The 15,625-nt window shown below is 44.5% G+C and overlaps 1 protein-coding gene across 4 annotated transcripts in view; it reads right to left on the bottom strand.

Annotated features, from left to right (window-relative positions):
* APPL2 (adaptor protein, phosphotyrosine interacting with PH domain and leucine zipper 2) overlaps positions 1-15,625 on the bottom strand; it is a 50,453-nt gene that overhangs the window by 20,225 nt on the left and 14,603 nt on the right. For all 4 annotated transcript variants that reach the window (XM_077914795.1, XM_077914791.1, XM_077914792.1 and 1 more), the window contains exons 3-9: positions 13,035-13,094; positions 12,286-12,357; positions 8,076-8,163; positions 5,072-5,113; positions 4,898-4,956; positions 4,041-4,187; positions 161-243 (exon numbers count right to left, since the gene is read on the bottom strand). In XM_077914795.1, the coding sequence (XP_077770921.1) occupies positions 161-243; positions 4,041-4,187; positions 4,898-4,956; positions 5,072-5,113; positions 8,076-8,163; positions 12,286-12,357; positions 13,035-13,094 (551 nt within the window). The remainder of the gene's footprint in view (positions 1-160; positions 244-4,040; positions 4,188-4,897; positions 4,957-5,071; positions 5,114-8,075; positions 8,164-12,285; positions 12,358-13,034; positions 13,095-15,625) is intronic.

Here is a 15,625-nt window from a genome sequence, read left to right as displayed (position 1 = left end):
CATTACGTTCCAACAACAGTATTCCCGAATACTGGCAGCTGAGAAGGGGGCTGGCTGCCCAGACCTCACACAGGCGGGGCTTCCTGGGGCCCTCCCTGCTCCCAGAGAGATGGATTCAGCAGGAAAGGCAAAGGCCCACCAGACTGGAGCGCAGCCTTACCTCTGAACCATGTCCGCAACTGAGGATAAAAAGTTGTTCATACTTTGGGAAAACATCTCTGCTCCCTTCTTGAAAAAGTTAATCTGAAAGACAGAATCGTGATGCTGAAAGTCGTCTAGGAAAGGGGCTCAGGGAGCACAGCCGGTGTGAGCATACAGCACAAGGGCAGCTCCAGAGGCCGGCCTCATCGTGTGCATGTGCTCCTGGGCTTCATGGGCCTCTGCTGGGCCCATGCCAGTGGAGCTCCTCCCGAAGCCCCAAGTGCACTGCAGACTAGCTCTTACTGAAAGGCCATCAACACCAGGGATTACGTGAGTGCTCTGCTTGGCACATACCAGGCCAGGTGCATCAGTCGTCACTACTGACAATTATCTTTGACATTCTCATCATCAGCTCTTTCCCTCTAAATTCTCGACAGAAAGCTTCTAGGGGGCAAGGAGGTTTTCACCTTTGTGTCTCCAGGGGCTCCATCGGTGAGTGACACATGACGTGCACAGCACCAGCAAGAAACTGGCGAGCACCGGATGTAGCGCAGTGGGTGGTGCTTAGAGAGGCCCACCCTGAAGGCCACCGCTGACCCCTCTCAACAAGCCATATGCAGCTCGGAACACGAGCTGGACAGATGATATGGTTGAGACACTGCGAAGGGGAAACAGGGCTACAGACCCTTAAGAGGTTCTTCTCACCCTGATGTCAACCCAGAGGGGACTGTGCGTGTGGACGATGCAGCGGAGCTCTGGGCCCAAAGAGGCGCTCGACACAGGTGAGCTCCCTTCCTGCCCCTACGTCCTGGGATGCATGCTCTCTCTGCCCAAGACGGGGGACCCCAGGAGGGCTCAGTCTCTTTGAAAATAAAACTTTAATTGCTGGCTTTGGGGGGACAAATAGAAGGAAGTCCTGACTTCCTGTGACTGCTGGGTATTCACATCCCAGAAAGTCTGGGTTGCCTCACAAATCCCAAAGGTTTGGGGAATAGGGGCCACCTTGGTGCACTACTGACGTCAATAACCATCTGGTTCCAAAGCTCAACTCTCCATTTCTTTCCATGGCCACGCCTTTAAAACACCTGGATACTAGGTGCGAACTGCTCCATCTTACGTGCTATTCACAGAGCTAGAACAGCTGCAAGCCCAGGTCGTGAATAAACAGAGAAAACACTCAGCTTGGATGTATTTCTCACGCTTTATGCCAGCTCATGTGTCTGATCTGGAAGCAGCCCTTGCCCTGAAAGGTGGGCACGGAACTCTAACACATGCGCCAATGAGGCTGACAGGTGTCACCAGGGCAGCTCTGACAGGAGGCATCCTGGGGACGTATGTGCCCCCAAACCCTTGGTTTTCATATTATAAAAACAAGATGATCACAGTTATCCTCATGTGAGGTATAATAATGCAAGAAGCTGCTCTGGCCCTTTTAATCATAACAGAGATCATAACCTTTTAATCATACAGAGATCAAAACAGTAAATGCCATTTGGAATCTCTGAAACCTCAAAATCAAAGTCTATTAAATGAGCCTTCTGCATTTCTAAGGACACAGCCTCACAGTGGCTTTCCTCTCCTTTCCCTCCCTGAACTCCTTGGAATTTATCCTCTGAATTCCACATCTTAGCTCTTCTATTCTGTAAGCTCCTAGGGCAGGGGCTCATGCAATCCCTACCACAGTCTGATCTGAATGAATGGAAGGGAGGGATGAGATCTTGGCCACCTTTCATAGGGTCTACTCAGTGAATGTGACACTACTGTTGATTTCTGTGATCTCATAAACCTGCACATAGCTACAAAATCTTGGTTTGTTTCAGGCATGATGACTGATTCATGATTTCATTGCAAACCTGTTTAACAAGGGCCAGGGAAGGCAGAAATAAAGTCGGACAGCTTGCACTGAAGTGGGTGGTACTGAGAAGCCTGACCCAGATTCACGTGCCTTTCGTGAGCCACAGGAAGTACAGTGGTCACATGACTATCGGCTAACAAGGGTGGACACCCAGTCAACGCTAATCTCAAAGGGCTGATGAGTCAGAAGGAGAGTAAATGCTTTGGAATTATCCAAAAGATTCATGTGGTTAGACATCAACTGGTCTAGGCAAAGGAGCTATAATTTTGGCAGGATTCAAAGTCTGCAAGGGGAGGGACTATTTGGTTTTGTGTCTTGAAATTTGGGTATTTTGTGCTTAAAGTGAAACGTGCCACTCTCCATTGTCAGACACCTGCCGCTGTGGCCTCCCACCCCAAGGAGAAGGTGTGCTCTGTCCATTTCCCCAGGCATATTGGCGCTCTGTGCTCTCGAAGCAGAGCCCCCTCTCCCTGGGGCGGCCTCCACTTATCAAGTGCAGGCTGGGAGAAGCGGTGTGGTCTTTACGGTAAAGCAGGGTACTAGACTTTGTGAGGCCCCTCCCTCACCAACCAGGCTCCCCAACCACTAGCAGATCAGCCTGCAGCTGCTCAGCTCTCTGAGGCTCTCAGTCCAGGGCCCCCGGGCCTCTAATTAGTTAGGACTACCACTCCACCAGCAAGGGCTGTCAATCCTCCCTGGACAGAGTGACGGGGGCATTAATGAAAGCATAGCCAGGCGCTCTGCCGGGCAGAGCTGCGGGACCTAAAGAAGGAGGGAGGTGGGCAGCGGAGTGGGCAAGGACATAGCATGGGCACTAGCGCCCACAGCAAGGAAGCTGGATGCTGTCAGGAGTCTGCTGCGGATGGGAGCCCACGGCTGGATGGGCCTAACTTTGGTTCTCCCCAGCTTTACGCAGATGACACAGACTACAGCACTCTCCTTAAATATCACCTCTGAAGAGACAAACTGACTTTAGTCACCTCGCCATTCAGCAATGTCATAATCACATTAAGAAGGAGGATCTCCTGGAGACCCGGGATCGAATCCCACGTCGGGCTCCCGGTGCATGGAGCCTGCTTCTCCCTCTGCCTGTGTCTCTGCCTCTCTCTCTCTCTGTGACTATCATAAATAAATAAAAATTAAAAAAAAAAAAAAAAAAAAAAAGGAGGAGGATCTCTGCCCTTGAGGATCCTCTCTTATTCCCCTTTCCCCGAATGCTACTGATGCTGTTTTTTGAAACATTCGTATTTTTAAAACGTATTTAAAAATAATAGATGCTCTTATTATAATAATAGATGTGTGTATTTTAAAGAGTTGCTGACTTTTTTCTTTTTTCTTCTCAACATTCTTCTTCCTGACATCCCTTTCTGTCCCTAGATTATCAACTGAAAGAAGATTCCTGGGTGTCTCTCTGGCACGCTGGAGCATGGTGGGGGAGGGGCAAGCCCGGCCCAGAGAGGAGGGGCAGAGCTGCCTGGCCAGGGCCTTAGCCTACCGCCAGAGACTCCTGGCAGCCACATGTCCAGGAGATACTAATTGGGGGGAGAAGCTGCCCACGTCCCAGACAGAGGCTTCAGCAAGCGGTGGCAACGTTTTGCCATGCCCCAGAGGCCAAGGAGCCGGCTGTGACCATGATGGCAGCAATGATAAGAGCCCAGCCCTGGGTGGCCCTCACCACGAACACAGTGCCCTAGGCTGTCAGCCCAGCTCCAAGCAGTCAGCTGCTTCTTTGAATGGCAGACCAGGCCTGGCTCTCACTTGGCTCAGAGACAAAAGGGCCATGCCAGCCCCTCCCCACAGGAGACCTGGGATTGAGGCCATCACTACCAGCACGTACAGCCCAACAAGTCCAGCTACTGATGAGCCAGCCCGCCTGGAGGCTCTCTGTGTGCTGGATCTAAGGCAGGCTCCAGGGTGGTAGTGTGTTCACGTTTCTTTCTCTGACAATGCTTTGGTTTCTCCTAAACACGACCTCTGCATGAAGGCCAAGCTGCTCTCCCTAGCTGGCTCAGGGCTCGGCCCTCAGGGGAAGGGCATGGCTTACCTGTCCGTGGGCAAAGCCTATCATGGGCTCCATCATGGCTACACGCTTTCTGTACTGCAGCGCATTGAGGGCACAGTAGTACTGCAGAGAAGAAAGGTGCTGCTTCCGCCGCGCCGCAGCCACCTCTTTCACAACCTCAGTCTTTGCCTGGGGGAGAGAAGGGAGGAACACATGCGTGGCAGTTCTGTTAGAGCATGATCCTACGACAATGTGCGTTTATTCATGAGACCCATTTCTATGACCAATACAATAAAACACAGACTAGGCCCCACCTTGAGTTTTAAAAACTCCCACCTAAAAAATACCAACATAACAATATATCCGTGCTTGTGGGGTTGCCCTGGGGTGAAGATCCTTTAGGAGAACAATAGAGTGGCATGCATGGAAAGCCACAAACATTTTAGTTCACTCATTAATATTGTATCCCAAGGAAATAATTTAGCTCAAGGAAATCATGCAACAGAAATAAGTTACGTGCATTAAAATGTTCAATATCATCTATAGTAGCAAAAAAACATGAGTTGAAGCAGAGTCAACACCCCGAGCAAGAAATTCAGGTAACCTGAATAGGTATGAGGCACACAAGCAGGAGGTACCAAGCTGGAGTTGAAATCATTGTGCAACTGTAATTTTACAATGGTTTCAAGTTGGTGTTTAATAAACCAGTTTGAAAAGCTAGAAAAGGGAGGTAGAAGTCTACTTAGGAGATTCAGAATAAGTAATTAAAAATCTATGTATATTAAAGCAGAGAAAGAATTCATTGAGGTACCTCTCAAGGCCACGAATTTCACAGTAGGAACACAGAAAAGGAGCTTCAGTAAACAAGGTGAAGAACAACATGTCAGGTAGGTTCTTACCTTCTCGTTTTCCTTTTTTTTAGGAAGCCTGCTATATTTTGCCATTGAGAGGTCATGCTCTGAAAATAAAGAGGCATTTTAGCACCCAGATGGGTTGAAAGGCAAGAACATTCATTCAGCATCTCCACCCACATGAATACTAAACCCACATGCTAAGAATCAGAGAATGCCTACCATTACTGGCGAGTCCAAAAAGATCCTTTAAAGTGCTAACCTCTGGAGAAAAAAAAAAAAAAAAAAAAAAACATCTTAGAGCAAAGAAAAATAAAATATGCCAACCCAGAGTTCTGTGCTTCCCCGAGAAAATAAAAGTCTATGTGTGGAAGGAGAAAAGCTTTGCGAGCACCTCCTCTGGACCTCTGGCCTCACAGGGCTCCGGCCTCCCGGCTGGGAATCCTAGTCTGACTGGATCTTGTGGCTTCAGCTGCATCCCCAACTTGGGGATGCAGTGACCCTCACTGAGCTTCTGGTCACTCCCCGTAGATAGCATCCGGGGGGTCTGTAAAGCAGAGGGCACTCTGGGGATGTGGGCTCTTCATGGAGACCTGGAGTACATACCTAAGCTCCGATTCTTCAGTGCCCAGAAAGTTTTAATACCTCTTTCCTCAGAATACCTGGACCATACCTAGAACCTACAAATGCCCTGTTGCTGCCATTTTAACACGTAGCAAAGCCACCACTAATAAAGGAGTATGGGGTGCTAGTTTTAGTGAAAAAGTCTGAAACCATCTCATATCTGGTACTTGGGACAAGCCAACCACCACCACTATCCCAGGTGGGTACTGCACTGTTAATGTGGCGTAACAAAGTCCAAGACCAAAAAAAAAAAAATGAAGAGGTCAATAAAGGAGGGCTGTCCCAGGTTAAAAACTTTAAAACACAAAGACACCTAAAAGAAAGCAACACTTTCTACAACTCTACCACAGTCCAGTTTTGCTTTGTCAAACAAAGGAAAGCATTTTCATAACTTTTATATCGTTTTTCAGTTTGACTCAAAACTGCCTCCAGTTTGTAAATTTCTCTTCACATTATTCTGCCTCTTTCTGGTAATGGGCTGCTTTCTGCCTTTGTTGGCCTACATTTCCCTTTCTTCTTCTCTCCTTCTCACTTCCTATTGGAGCACTTTCAGGGTTCTTGTCTTCTGGGGTCAAATAGCTTCCTTACTATCTCTAGGTTCTCTTCATTCAGTTATGTACTTGTATTGGTGCATAAATGAAAAAGGCAGTGAAATATCAGGTAAAAGCTATCATGCAGTGGGGAGGCCAGATTCTAATCTGGTTCCCAGGCTAACTCAGGTAAGACCTGGGCCAAACCCTTCAAACTTGTGTATTGGCGTCATCAGAGAATATTACTTTGATTCACAGTTTCCATTGATACCTAGAGGCTTCTCTTTTTACTACTATTAGACAGTTTTATTCTCTTAAAACAAACAAAATCACCATCCTGGGCAAATACTATTAATCCACACGCTGAGCCCTTCGGGATTAATGAAGCTCTGGTCATGACCCTCTCCTCCAGGGCTGCCTCCCACGCACAAAGCTGAAAGACACAAATCTGACAATGTAGGTCTGGGTGGTGTGGGGGGTGGAGAGGGGACTATTTTCTGTCTAAAAGACTTGGAATTTGTTTTCAAAATGATATCCCCACACATTTCTATTATTTTATTTAGAGAAAGTCTTCATGAAAAATGCTTTCAGTTCATATTGGATGATCAGCACAGGACGACATGGAGCTTTGGGAGTTACATGCACTTACAGCAACATTGAAAACCATGAAAACCCCTGCTCAAGCAAGGTTTCTCCCTATACAAGCTGACATCTCATTTCCTGTTCTTTGTCAAGTCTTAGTGCTGTCAAACTGCCCCTGGGAAAAGGTGATTCTGTTCTACCCCTGCCCCCTACAGCCTCAGGTGATGTGATCACAGGAAATCTCCAAGGTGGGGGAAGGGGGGGACACCCTCTTTAAGATGTATTGCATCTTTTCTGCCTGAACAAATTTTACGTTTTAAGGTGATATATATATATATATAATAAATATATAATATTTTATATATATATTTTATATATACTATATTTTATATATAATATTATATATATCATATATAATATTTTATTTATTTAAGAGAGAGACTGAGCACGAGAAGGGGGGCAGGGCAGGAGGGATAAGCAGGCTCCTCGCTGAGCAGGGAGCCCAAAGCAGGCCATCCCAGGATAAGGACCTGAGCCACCTGGGCAGCCCATAAGGTGTTATATTTTTAAAGAAGAGATACTATATTGAACAGATCTCTTAGTACTCAGGTTTGGACTTTTTGGGCAGCAATTTCTTACATCAGTGTTCTAGAAAATACAATTCTTTAATCTCTAAGCAATGGATATTTTCAATGACATAAAAAACAAAAAGACTAGGAATTCGAGATTCCATTTCATAATATCAACTACATTTTTCCAAGATTTTTAGTTCTTTTTTATTCAGTTTTTGGCTACCTTGATTTCCCAGAGATATAAAATTATTCTAAAGTTTTGTTCTTGTCTTTCGCTGAAGAACCAAAATGAGTCCAAAAGGGCAACCACGCTCTCTAACTAGTCCCAGGTATGCCTGCTCACTAACATGTGAGCTCCAGGAGATCTGCCTTGTTCCCGGCTGCAGCCCAGGGTCTGGCACAGATAAAGCAAGGTCCCCGCCCCTCCTTCCCTAAGCCACCCACTTTATACGCCAAAGCATTCATGGCTCCCCCAAAACAGTATGCCTTCAAAATGCTCCGAACCAGTAATATAAGCCTTGTCATCTCTGCCTCCTTGGTAAACACTACTCATCTCTCAAAAGCCAGCACAGAGATCACTTTCTCCAGGGAGCCCTCCTTGGTACTCTAATATCAAAAGGGTAATAACACCTTCCTGTATGCTGTTTTTATTCCTTGTACCTCCCTGTCCTGCTGCCCTCATTACATGTTATGATTGTCTGTTTCCAACTCCATTTTCTCAGCAGCCTATAACCTCCTTTAGGTGATCTAAGAACTTAGTGGGGATTCAATGAAAGTTAGCTAAACTGAAATGCTCAGGAAAAAAAGGGCATCCCATTTTTCAATGATGCATGCATTTAAAGAAATTAGTACAGTCAGAACAATTATGAAATGAATTGATATTCTGAAGGTAATTGGCACTGAACTCAGTAACTTTACCTGTGAGATCCTTTTCTCGAAATTGTATAATAGGTAGAACCATCGTGTCTGCCAACTGTTTAGCCAGCTCTGTATGGAGAACATTAAGCTGAAAAAGAGAGAAATCTTACTGAAAAAAATTATATCCACTATTACTGACACAATCTGATTTTGGCACAGGATCATACTGAACTCTTCTGTGTGGTTCAAGAGTTCTGTTACACTCCCTTGGCAAGTAAACAACCCTTCATAAAGCTGCAAATGATATAGGCCTAGAGATACTAAAACTGAATGCAGGTTCTAACTGACCCAGTATCAGTTAGGTTTACTAAAGGAGGCCCTGAGCCCATGGCTACAGTCTGTTTACTGTAAACCTTGGTTCTGTGTTCTCAGTCGGAGCCACACCCGCTGGAGGAGGACACTTTCAGTGTGCTTCCAGTCAAGGCAGCTCACCAGGAGCACTCACCGCAGGTCATATTTACCAGGCCACCCTGAGCTCTCTCCCTCTTAGAAGGGGGCAAAGTCACACTTGAAAGACCGGCCTGCTGGGAGCCCATTAACCCTAAAATCAAAGCAGCTGCAGGCCTGGGAACTACTCTGGAGAAAGAAGGCTCCCCACTGAAACCTCAGATCCCAGGCCTCTGTTCTTCAGAAAAGGATCTTTCCAAGAACAAGATGACTGTATTCAAATGTGATCCCCCTCACCAGGTAATTATAATGGCTCCTGATTCTTTCTCTTCTTCCACTTTGTCAAGGCCTTTCTTTTTTTTTTTTTTTTTAATTTTTTTATTGGAGTTCAATTTGACAACATATAGCATAACACCCAGTGCTCATCCCACCAAGTGCCCCTTCAGTGCCCATCACCCAATCACCCCAACCCCCTGCCCACCTCCCCTTCCACTACCCCTTGTTCATTTCCCAGAGTTAGGTGTCTCTCCTGTTTTGTCACCCTCACTGATATTTTCACTCATTTTCTCTCCTTTCCCTTTATTCTCTTTCACTAATTTTTATATTCCCCAAATGAATGAGACCATATAATGTTTGTCCTTTTCTGATTGACTTATTTCACTCAGCATAATACCCTCCAGGTCCCTCCACGTGGAAGCAAATGGTGGATGTTTGTTGTTTCTAATGGCTGAGGAATATTCCATTGTATACATAGACCACATCTTCTTTATTGTCAAGGCCTTTCTAAATCCTGTTGTAAATGGTGCAGGAGAAATAAAAGTCATCCCCCTCAGTGCTACCATTTTTGAGTACTTTTTGCATGCCAGAGTTACAGGTTTTATATCATTTGGTTCTCACCCACTCCGAGAGTTAGGTTTTATTTATTATACCCATTTAACAGACAGGCAAACAACTCTCCAAATCCAGACTGCAAAAAAAGGTGGAACAGCTGGGATTTTCATCCTACTATACCGTGTTGGATATAAAGTCTTTTATGCTCACAAATGTTTGGTAGTCTGGACATCAGCAATGAACACAGATATTACTGAAGATGTTCTGGGATTCCTGCTTGGTGAACAAAAGGGAAATCACCCAGCAGTCTTTCTTGGCAGTATGCATTTGGCAGTTTCTTTCAGCGGTGACTGGGTGACCGCAGTCACATATGAAGCCCTCATGTGCACACAGTTGTCCCTCCAACAGATCTGGTCCTTCAGGGCTGTGCCTCCATTAGAGCTGCTTTGATAAGCTTACAGACAATCATTTGTCAGGCAGGGGAGCTATCAGCCAAGCAGTTAATGGTCTATCTTTCAATCAAGCTGAAGCATGGCAGCTTTATTCTGCTGAGAACACATGAAGACAGCCACACCAATAAATGCCACCAGGACAAAATGTGTTAACTATTTTTCCTGAATAGCTTCAGTAAGAAATGTATTTTTCTACTAACAGTTAAATGAATGAAAGTCAACAAGTATACCTATTATGTGTCTTGCTACGTGTTCAATACTATCATATACATCACCTAATTTAATCTTTACAATAACCCAGTTAAGGTGGGCTTTCTGGATGCTGCCACTTACAGATGAAGAAACCAAAAACCAGGGAGATTAGGTGGCTTTCCAATTATTATGCTCTTCAGGAATGGCAAATTTCCTACCTACTCATTGTCTTCCTAATTTCTTAAGGATCAAGGAGTTTGTCACCAACTTTTTTCCCATCCAGCTTCTGAGAGGTAAGGGACAATCACTTCTAAACATAAAGCTTTTGCTCAGTAGAGTGGAAAGGGACTACCTCTTGGAACTTCAGTATTGTCATCCTGAAAGTAAGGATAATCCCATCTTCCCTGCATGGGTACTGTGAGGACAAAACAGAAAATACTCAGAGTAGAGGGCCTGACACATACTTGTTAATGTAATCTGTAATGATGACGACTTCCTGTCTCAGGCACTCTCCATGGAACTGATCTAGAAACTCTGCCTTTGAAGAAATCCACAAGGGCAGAAACCTCTGTATGTGTACAATACGAAATGTCTGGTTCCTAGGCATTCCATTAAAAATAGAAGCCACACAAATCTCTACTTCTAGTCAGTTTTTTAATTTCTGAGTCAGGTAACTTGTCTTGAGACTTTTCAACCTAGTATAGGCCCAGGTACAGAAAAACACCTGAAAAGCTACTCAAAAGCTTCCCACCTGAGCTGCTCATGCATGTAGGTTTCCACACCTGAGGCTGGTTTTGAGAACCCAACAGGGCCACCATACCACCTACTAAATCACATTTTCAGCCCTCCAGCCTTTGGAAATGATTCACTCCTCACCAAGAGAATCATCATTCCTGCCTGTGAAAGGAGGGTTGTAAGTATCTTAAACTGGAAATATCAGTTCTGGGAGTTTGACAACTAACCACATTTCCTTAGCAACTAGCTCTAGTCAGGAAAACACCTGACTTCAGGGGTGCAGCCCGCTGCTTCTCCCCCTGCACTTCTTATTCATGGTCAGACATTCGTCTCCTCACTGCCAAAAAAATTACTTTTTGCTCCTCTCTCATTACTTTTTTCCATTCACGCTCCTCCTCTTCTGGAAAAGATCTCCATCCATTTTAAACATACATTCTAAAGAGAGAGTTGTGAGAGAAAAGATATGTTCAGAAAGAACTGGATGACATGTGTCCTGTATACTCCTAGAGCCTAGAAAAACACCTACCACACAGGTGTTTGCTGAATGAATAACAACTTGTTGGTCTGATTTGTTGAATGAATGACAATGTAATCAGTACAACTTTATGTGAATATTAGTTTCTCATTTTATGAACTGAAGACAGTATCTCCTTCAGGTAAATGGCACTTGCATACTCTTTTTCACTTATTCTTAAAAAAAGATTTTCTACTCTAAGTATTGCAGGCTCCTTGAAAGGTGAAATAATGATTTCATACAGACCCAATTCTGCAGAGGGTTCTGCCCAGCATCAGTAGCATCTGAGCTGGAGTGTTTATTACAATTAGGATTTAAATGCTTCTCTTATAACAATACCTGTTTTTCATGAACGTTCCAAATGTATTATACAATACAGCTAAAAGAACAGTTGTATGAAACCCTCTGGGCTGTGGTGAATCATACCTACCCTTCTCCTTCCCCCAAAGAAATGTCCATCTGAATATGTGGAGTATTCAGAAACAAGGTCTTTGCAGATGTAATGAAGGACCTCGAAATGAGATCATCCTGGGTTATCCAGGCAGGCCCTAAATCCAATGACAAGTGTCCTTTTAAGAAGAGAAGACACAGATGGAAAGGGTGAAGTAGAGTGGGAGGAGGAGGCCATGGGCCCAGTCAGAGGCAGAGACTGAAGGGATGCAGCCACATGCCAAGGGCCACCAGAAGCTGGAACTTTTCCTTTCCAAGGATTCCTCTTGGGCCTCTGGAGGGAGTTTGGCCTTGCCAACAACTTGATTTCATACTTCTGGCCTCCACAACTGTGAGAGAATAAATGTCTACAGTTTTTAAAGCCACCTATCGGTAATTTATTACAAGCAGCCGGAGAAACTAATACACCCTTCTTAGGAAACTGAATTCTTAGAAATCTTTTTCTTAGTCCACTGTTCATGTATAACAAAGCCTTTCTCCTCAAACCAGAAACAAACATAATCACATCCAACCTGTCCCGTGAAATGAGCCTTGGAAGAGCAAGTTGAGATATTTAAATAGATATTTAAAAATGGAAAGTGGGCCAAAACAAAGATAAAAGAAAATTCCAGAGAGAATCAAATAAAATTTTGCCATGTTGCAATCTTACCTCATCTACCACTTTGGAAAAACAGTGCAGTGTAGAAATTACTTCTTCGTCCCCTTTGCCGAGAGCAAAATTCTAAGACCAGAGAATAAAACACCCAGGTGTTAATGCTTGGGGAGTCAATGCTCCCACCTCACCCACATCCCACCATCCTCCACACCAGCTACCATTCTGCTCCCAGGCACACATCATGTCATGGTGTTATTTGCAGAAAACTAATATGCTCACCTCATCCTGCCCCGGCAATGCCCTCAGGCACCCCTGCCTGACTACTCCTTTGTTGGCCATCACCGTTCTGTCTGGACATAGCACTATCTTTGAATTTATTCCCCAGAACTGGGTTATTTCCTGGAATTTGTTTCATTTGTAGCCCCTCAGACCATGAATTCTCAAGGCAGTGGGTTACATACGTAGGCTAATTAGAACATATCCTACAAGACTTCGGGATAATCACCAATTAGAATTTACCAGGGGAAAGGAAAAGGCAAGACAAAATAAAATAAAATAAAATAAATGAAATGAAATGAAATGAAATAAATAAATAAATAAAATAAATAAAATAAAATAAATAAAATAATAAAATAAAATAAAATAAAATAAAATAAAATAAAATAAAATAACATAAAACAGGAGTGGATCATGGACCAAAAAAATCAAAGTCTCTTAAGGATGCCCTTGGGGAATTCCTTAAGAGAACTCCACTTACGAGAGTCCCGAGCACAGCATCCTATGCCACATAAATAGCCAGTTACCTGTTTTTCATATGCCAGCAGCTGCTTTGAAAGCTGTTGAGTGGCCAGGCACATCTCATTCTGTGGGGAGAAGAGAAAGGCAGGTAAGATGTGTCCCACACAAGTATAGTCACTCACACACACACACACACACACACACACACACACACCCACCCATGTCACCTCAGGGAATTCCTTAAAAAATGTATGTTTGTGTCTGTAAAATAATAATTTGTTCAGAAATTATTTGGAAAACAAGACCAAAACAAATTTAAAAGGTTAAAGCTTACTTTTCTCCCACCATTTATAAATTACTGTTCCTTCTGGTCAGTCAGTACAAAAATGTAACGAGCAACTACGCTGTGCCCAACATCCAACAACAACGTGGTTCCTGTCCTCATGGGATTTATTGGGGAAGCAGACATCAAAAAATAGTTACAGGTATGATGAGAAGGAAATCATTGATGTGTTAGGAGGCTCTAACAGGAGGTCCCAGATGGTCTCTAAGGAAGAGAGGTTCTAAGCAGACCCCTGAAAACAGACTAGGAGTTAGCCATGGGAACAAGTTTTCCAGAAGGAGGGACAAGCATGTGGAAAAATTCACAGTCTGTCTGAAGAGCCATGGAGCAGAGTGTAGCTGGAGCAAGGGGTACAGGCGTGGAAGCAGGCGAGGCTGGCAGTGCAGGCTGAGTGAGGGCATGCAAGCCTCCACGGTCCAGATTTAGACTTTATCCTAAGTGCAATGGAATTTCAACAGCGCGGTGACATGAGCAGATGCTGCAAGCCCAAGAGTCCTAGGTAGGTAATGCTGGATGGGAACACGGGAGCACAGCTGCAATGTCCTGGGAGGCCAGTTTTATGCCACCTTGCACTGGCCTGTATTGTTCATTATTCTCTTCTCTGAGTTATCCCTCTAATCTAGGTACAGGGCAGTTCTGTACCACTAGTCTCCCACCATTGATGTCCTCTGCCTAGAAAAGGTATCTTAATGTTTCTAAAGCTCAGTGAAAGCTTCTTTTCAGATTCATGACTCACTCAGAAGGATAGAGCCACAGGGTCTGACTGGAGAGAAGGAAGGGTGGGCACCAGCTGGCCTTGGCCTTGGGCTTCGCTTACTTTCTAATTCTCCTGGGTTTGCTGTTCCATTAGGGGCAAGGCCTAAACTCTGCAGGAGCTTGTTTTCTTTACCATGGTCCTCCTTTGCAAGACCCATCAGAATCCTAATCCTACTTTTTTCAGCCCTCTTTGCTGACAACTAGCCAACGTTCCCTGACTTCCTTCATCAGCCCCAAGGGACATGCATTAATCAACCCTGAAACATGGCTCTCTCCCTTTTTCCCTAGAATAAAATTAAGCAAATATAATAAAAGTTCTGGCTTTGGCATCCTACCAGGGTGCCACTCCTTTCAAAACAAACCAGAGCTAGTGGCCACAGAGCCAAGAGGAAGGCAGGTGAACAAATGCATTTAGGGAGGGGTCTGCAACAGCTCCCAGCACATAGCAGACTCTCAACAAATGTATGATGAATGAACGAACAAACGAGATTAGAAGACTCATCTAAATTCCTGGTTTAAAACAATACTTGGAATCAGGGGTCATGGGAAGTACTTCCTACTCCTACAAGGTAACATCATGAATGGGAGGGCAGACAATAAAATACCAAGAATAGACAAGCATGATTCAGCTAAGAAATACTGCCTGTCAATCACCTCCAGCAGTGCTGTCTGGAAGGTCAGAGGGCACGGGAACAAGGGCTTCGGCCTACTCCCTGGGCTGATTGCCTGCGAATCAGAAAATCCTTCACTCCTCTTCTCAGAGTTAGTGACGGAGGGTTTAACGTGGATTTGTTCAAGTTACTTTGGCATCTGCCTGGGGGTAGCACCATGTGGACTGGGATTTGCAGACCTACAGAATCATCCTAGCAGCAACTAACACCATGCCAGATGCCACACCATGTGTATTCCACGCATTACCTCATTTAATTCCAACAATCCTCTAAGGTAGGTTCTGATTATTAACTCAATTTTATAGTTAAAGAAACTGCGGCACAGAGAGGTTAAGATGCTTGCCCAAGGTCACGCAGATAGTCAGCAGCAGGGCTGGGATGTGAACCCACGTTTGTCCCATTCTGTAATCCACACACTTAACTACTATTCTCTAAGATCCCAAGTCCTGCTAAGAGCTAAGGTGACCTACACTTTAGCCTCAAGTTGACAATTTTTTTTCTCTAAGGGGCCAGAGACGTTACTTTTGCCTTGTGAGATATGGCACAACTGGTGTCACAACTACTCAATTCTGTTGTTGGAACACGAAAGGAGCCATAAACAAGACAGAAATGAATGAGTGTGGCTTCCTTCATTTAATCATTATTTACAAAAATAGGAAACCAGCCCAAGGGTGCAAATCGCTTGCTGATCCTGCTTTAGACATTAAAGATCTCCAGAGACCTGCCTCTCAGGAGGCTCTACATTAAGCTACACTATTTCCAATTCAAGGAACATTTTCTACTCTTTTAAGTCATTCTTTATTTTAGCTAAGTCTACAATATTACTGCCCCATATCTATATCCTTTAGAGACTGGAAAACAGACATGATAACTACCCTCCTTGCCT

This window comes from Canis aureus, chromosome 11 (genome assembly GCF_053574225.1).
Source record: "Canis aureus isolate CA01 chromosome 11, VMU_Caureus_v.1.0, whole genome shotgun sequence".
NCBI classification, from domain to species: domain Eukaryota; kingdom Metazoa; phylum Chordata; class Mammalia; order Carnivora; family Canidae; genus Canis; species Canis aureus.
This window is presented reverse-complemented; position numbering and strand designations above follow the sequence as displayed.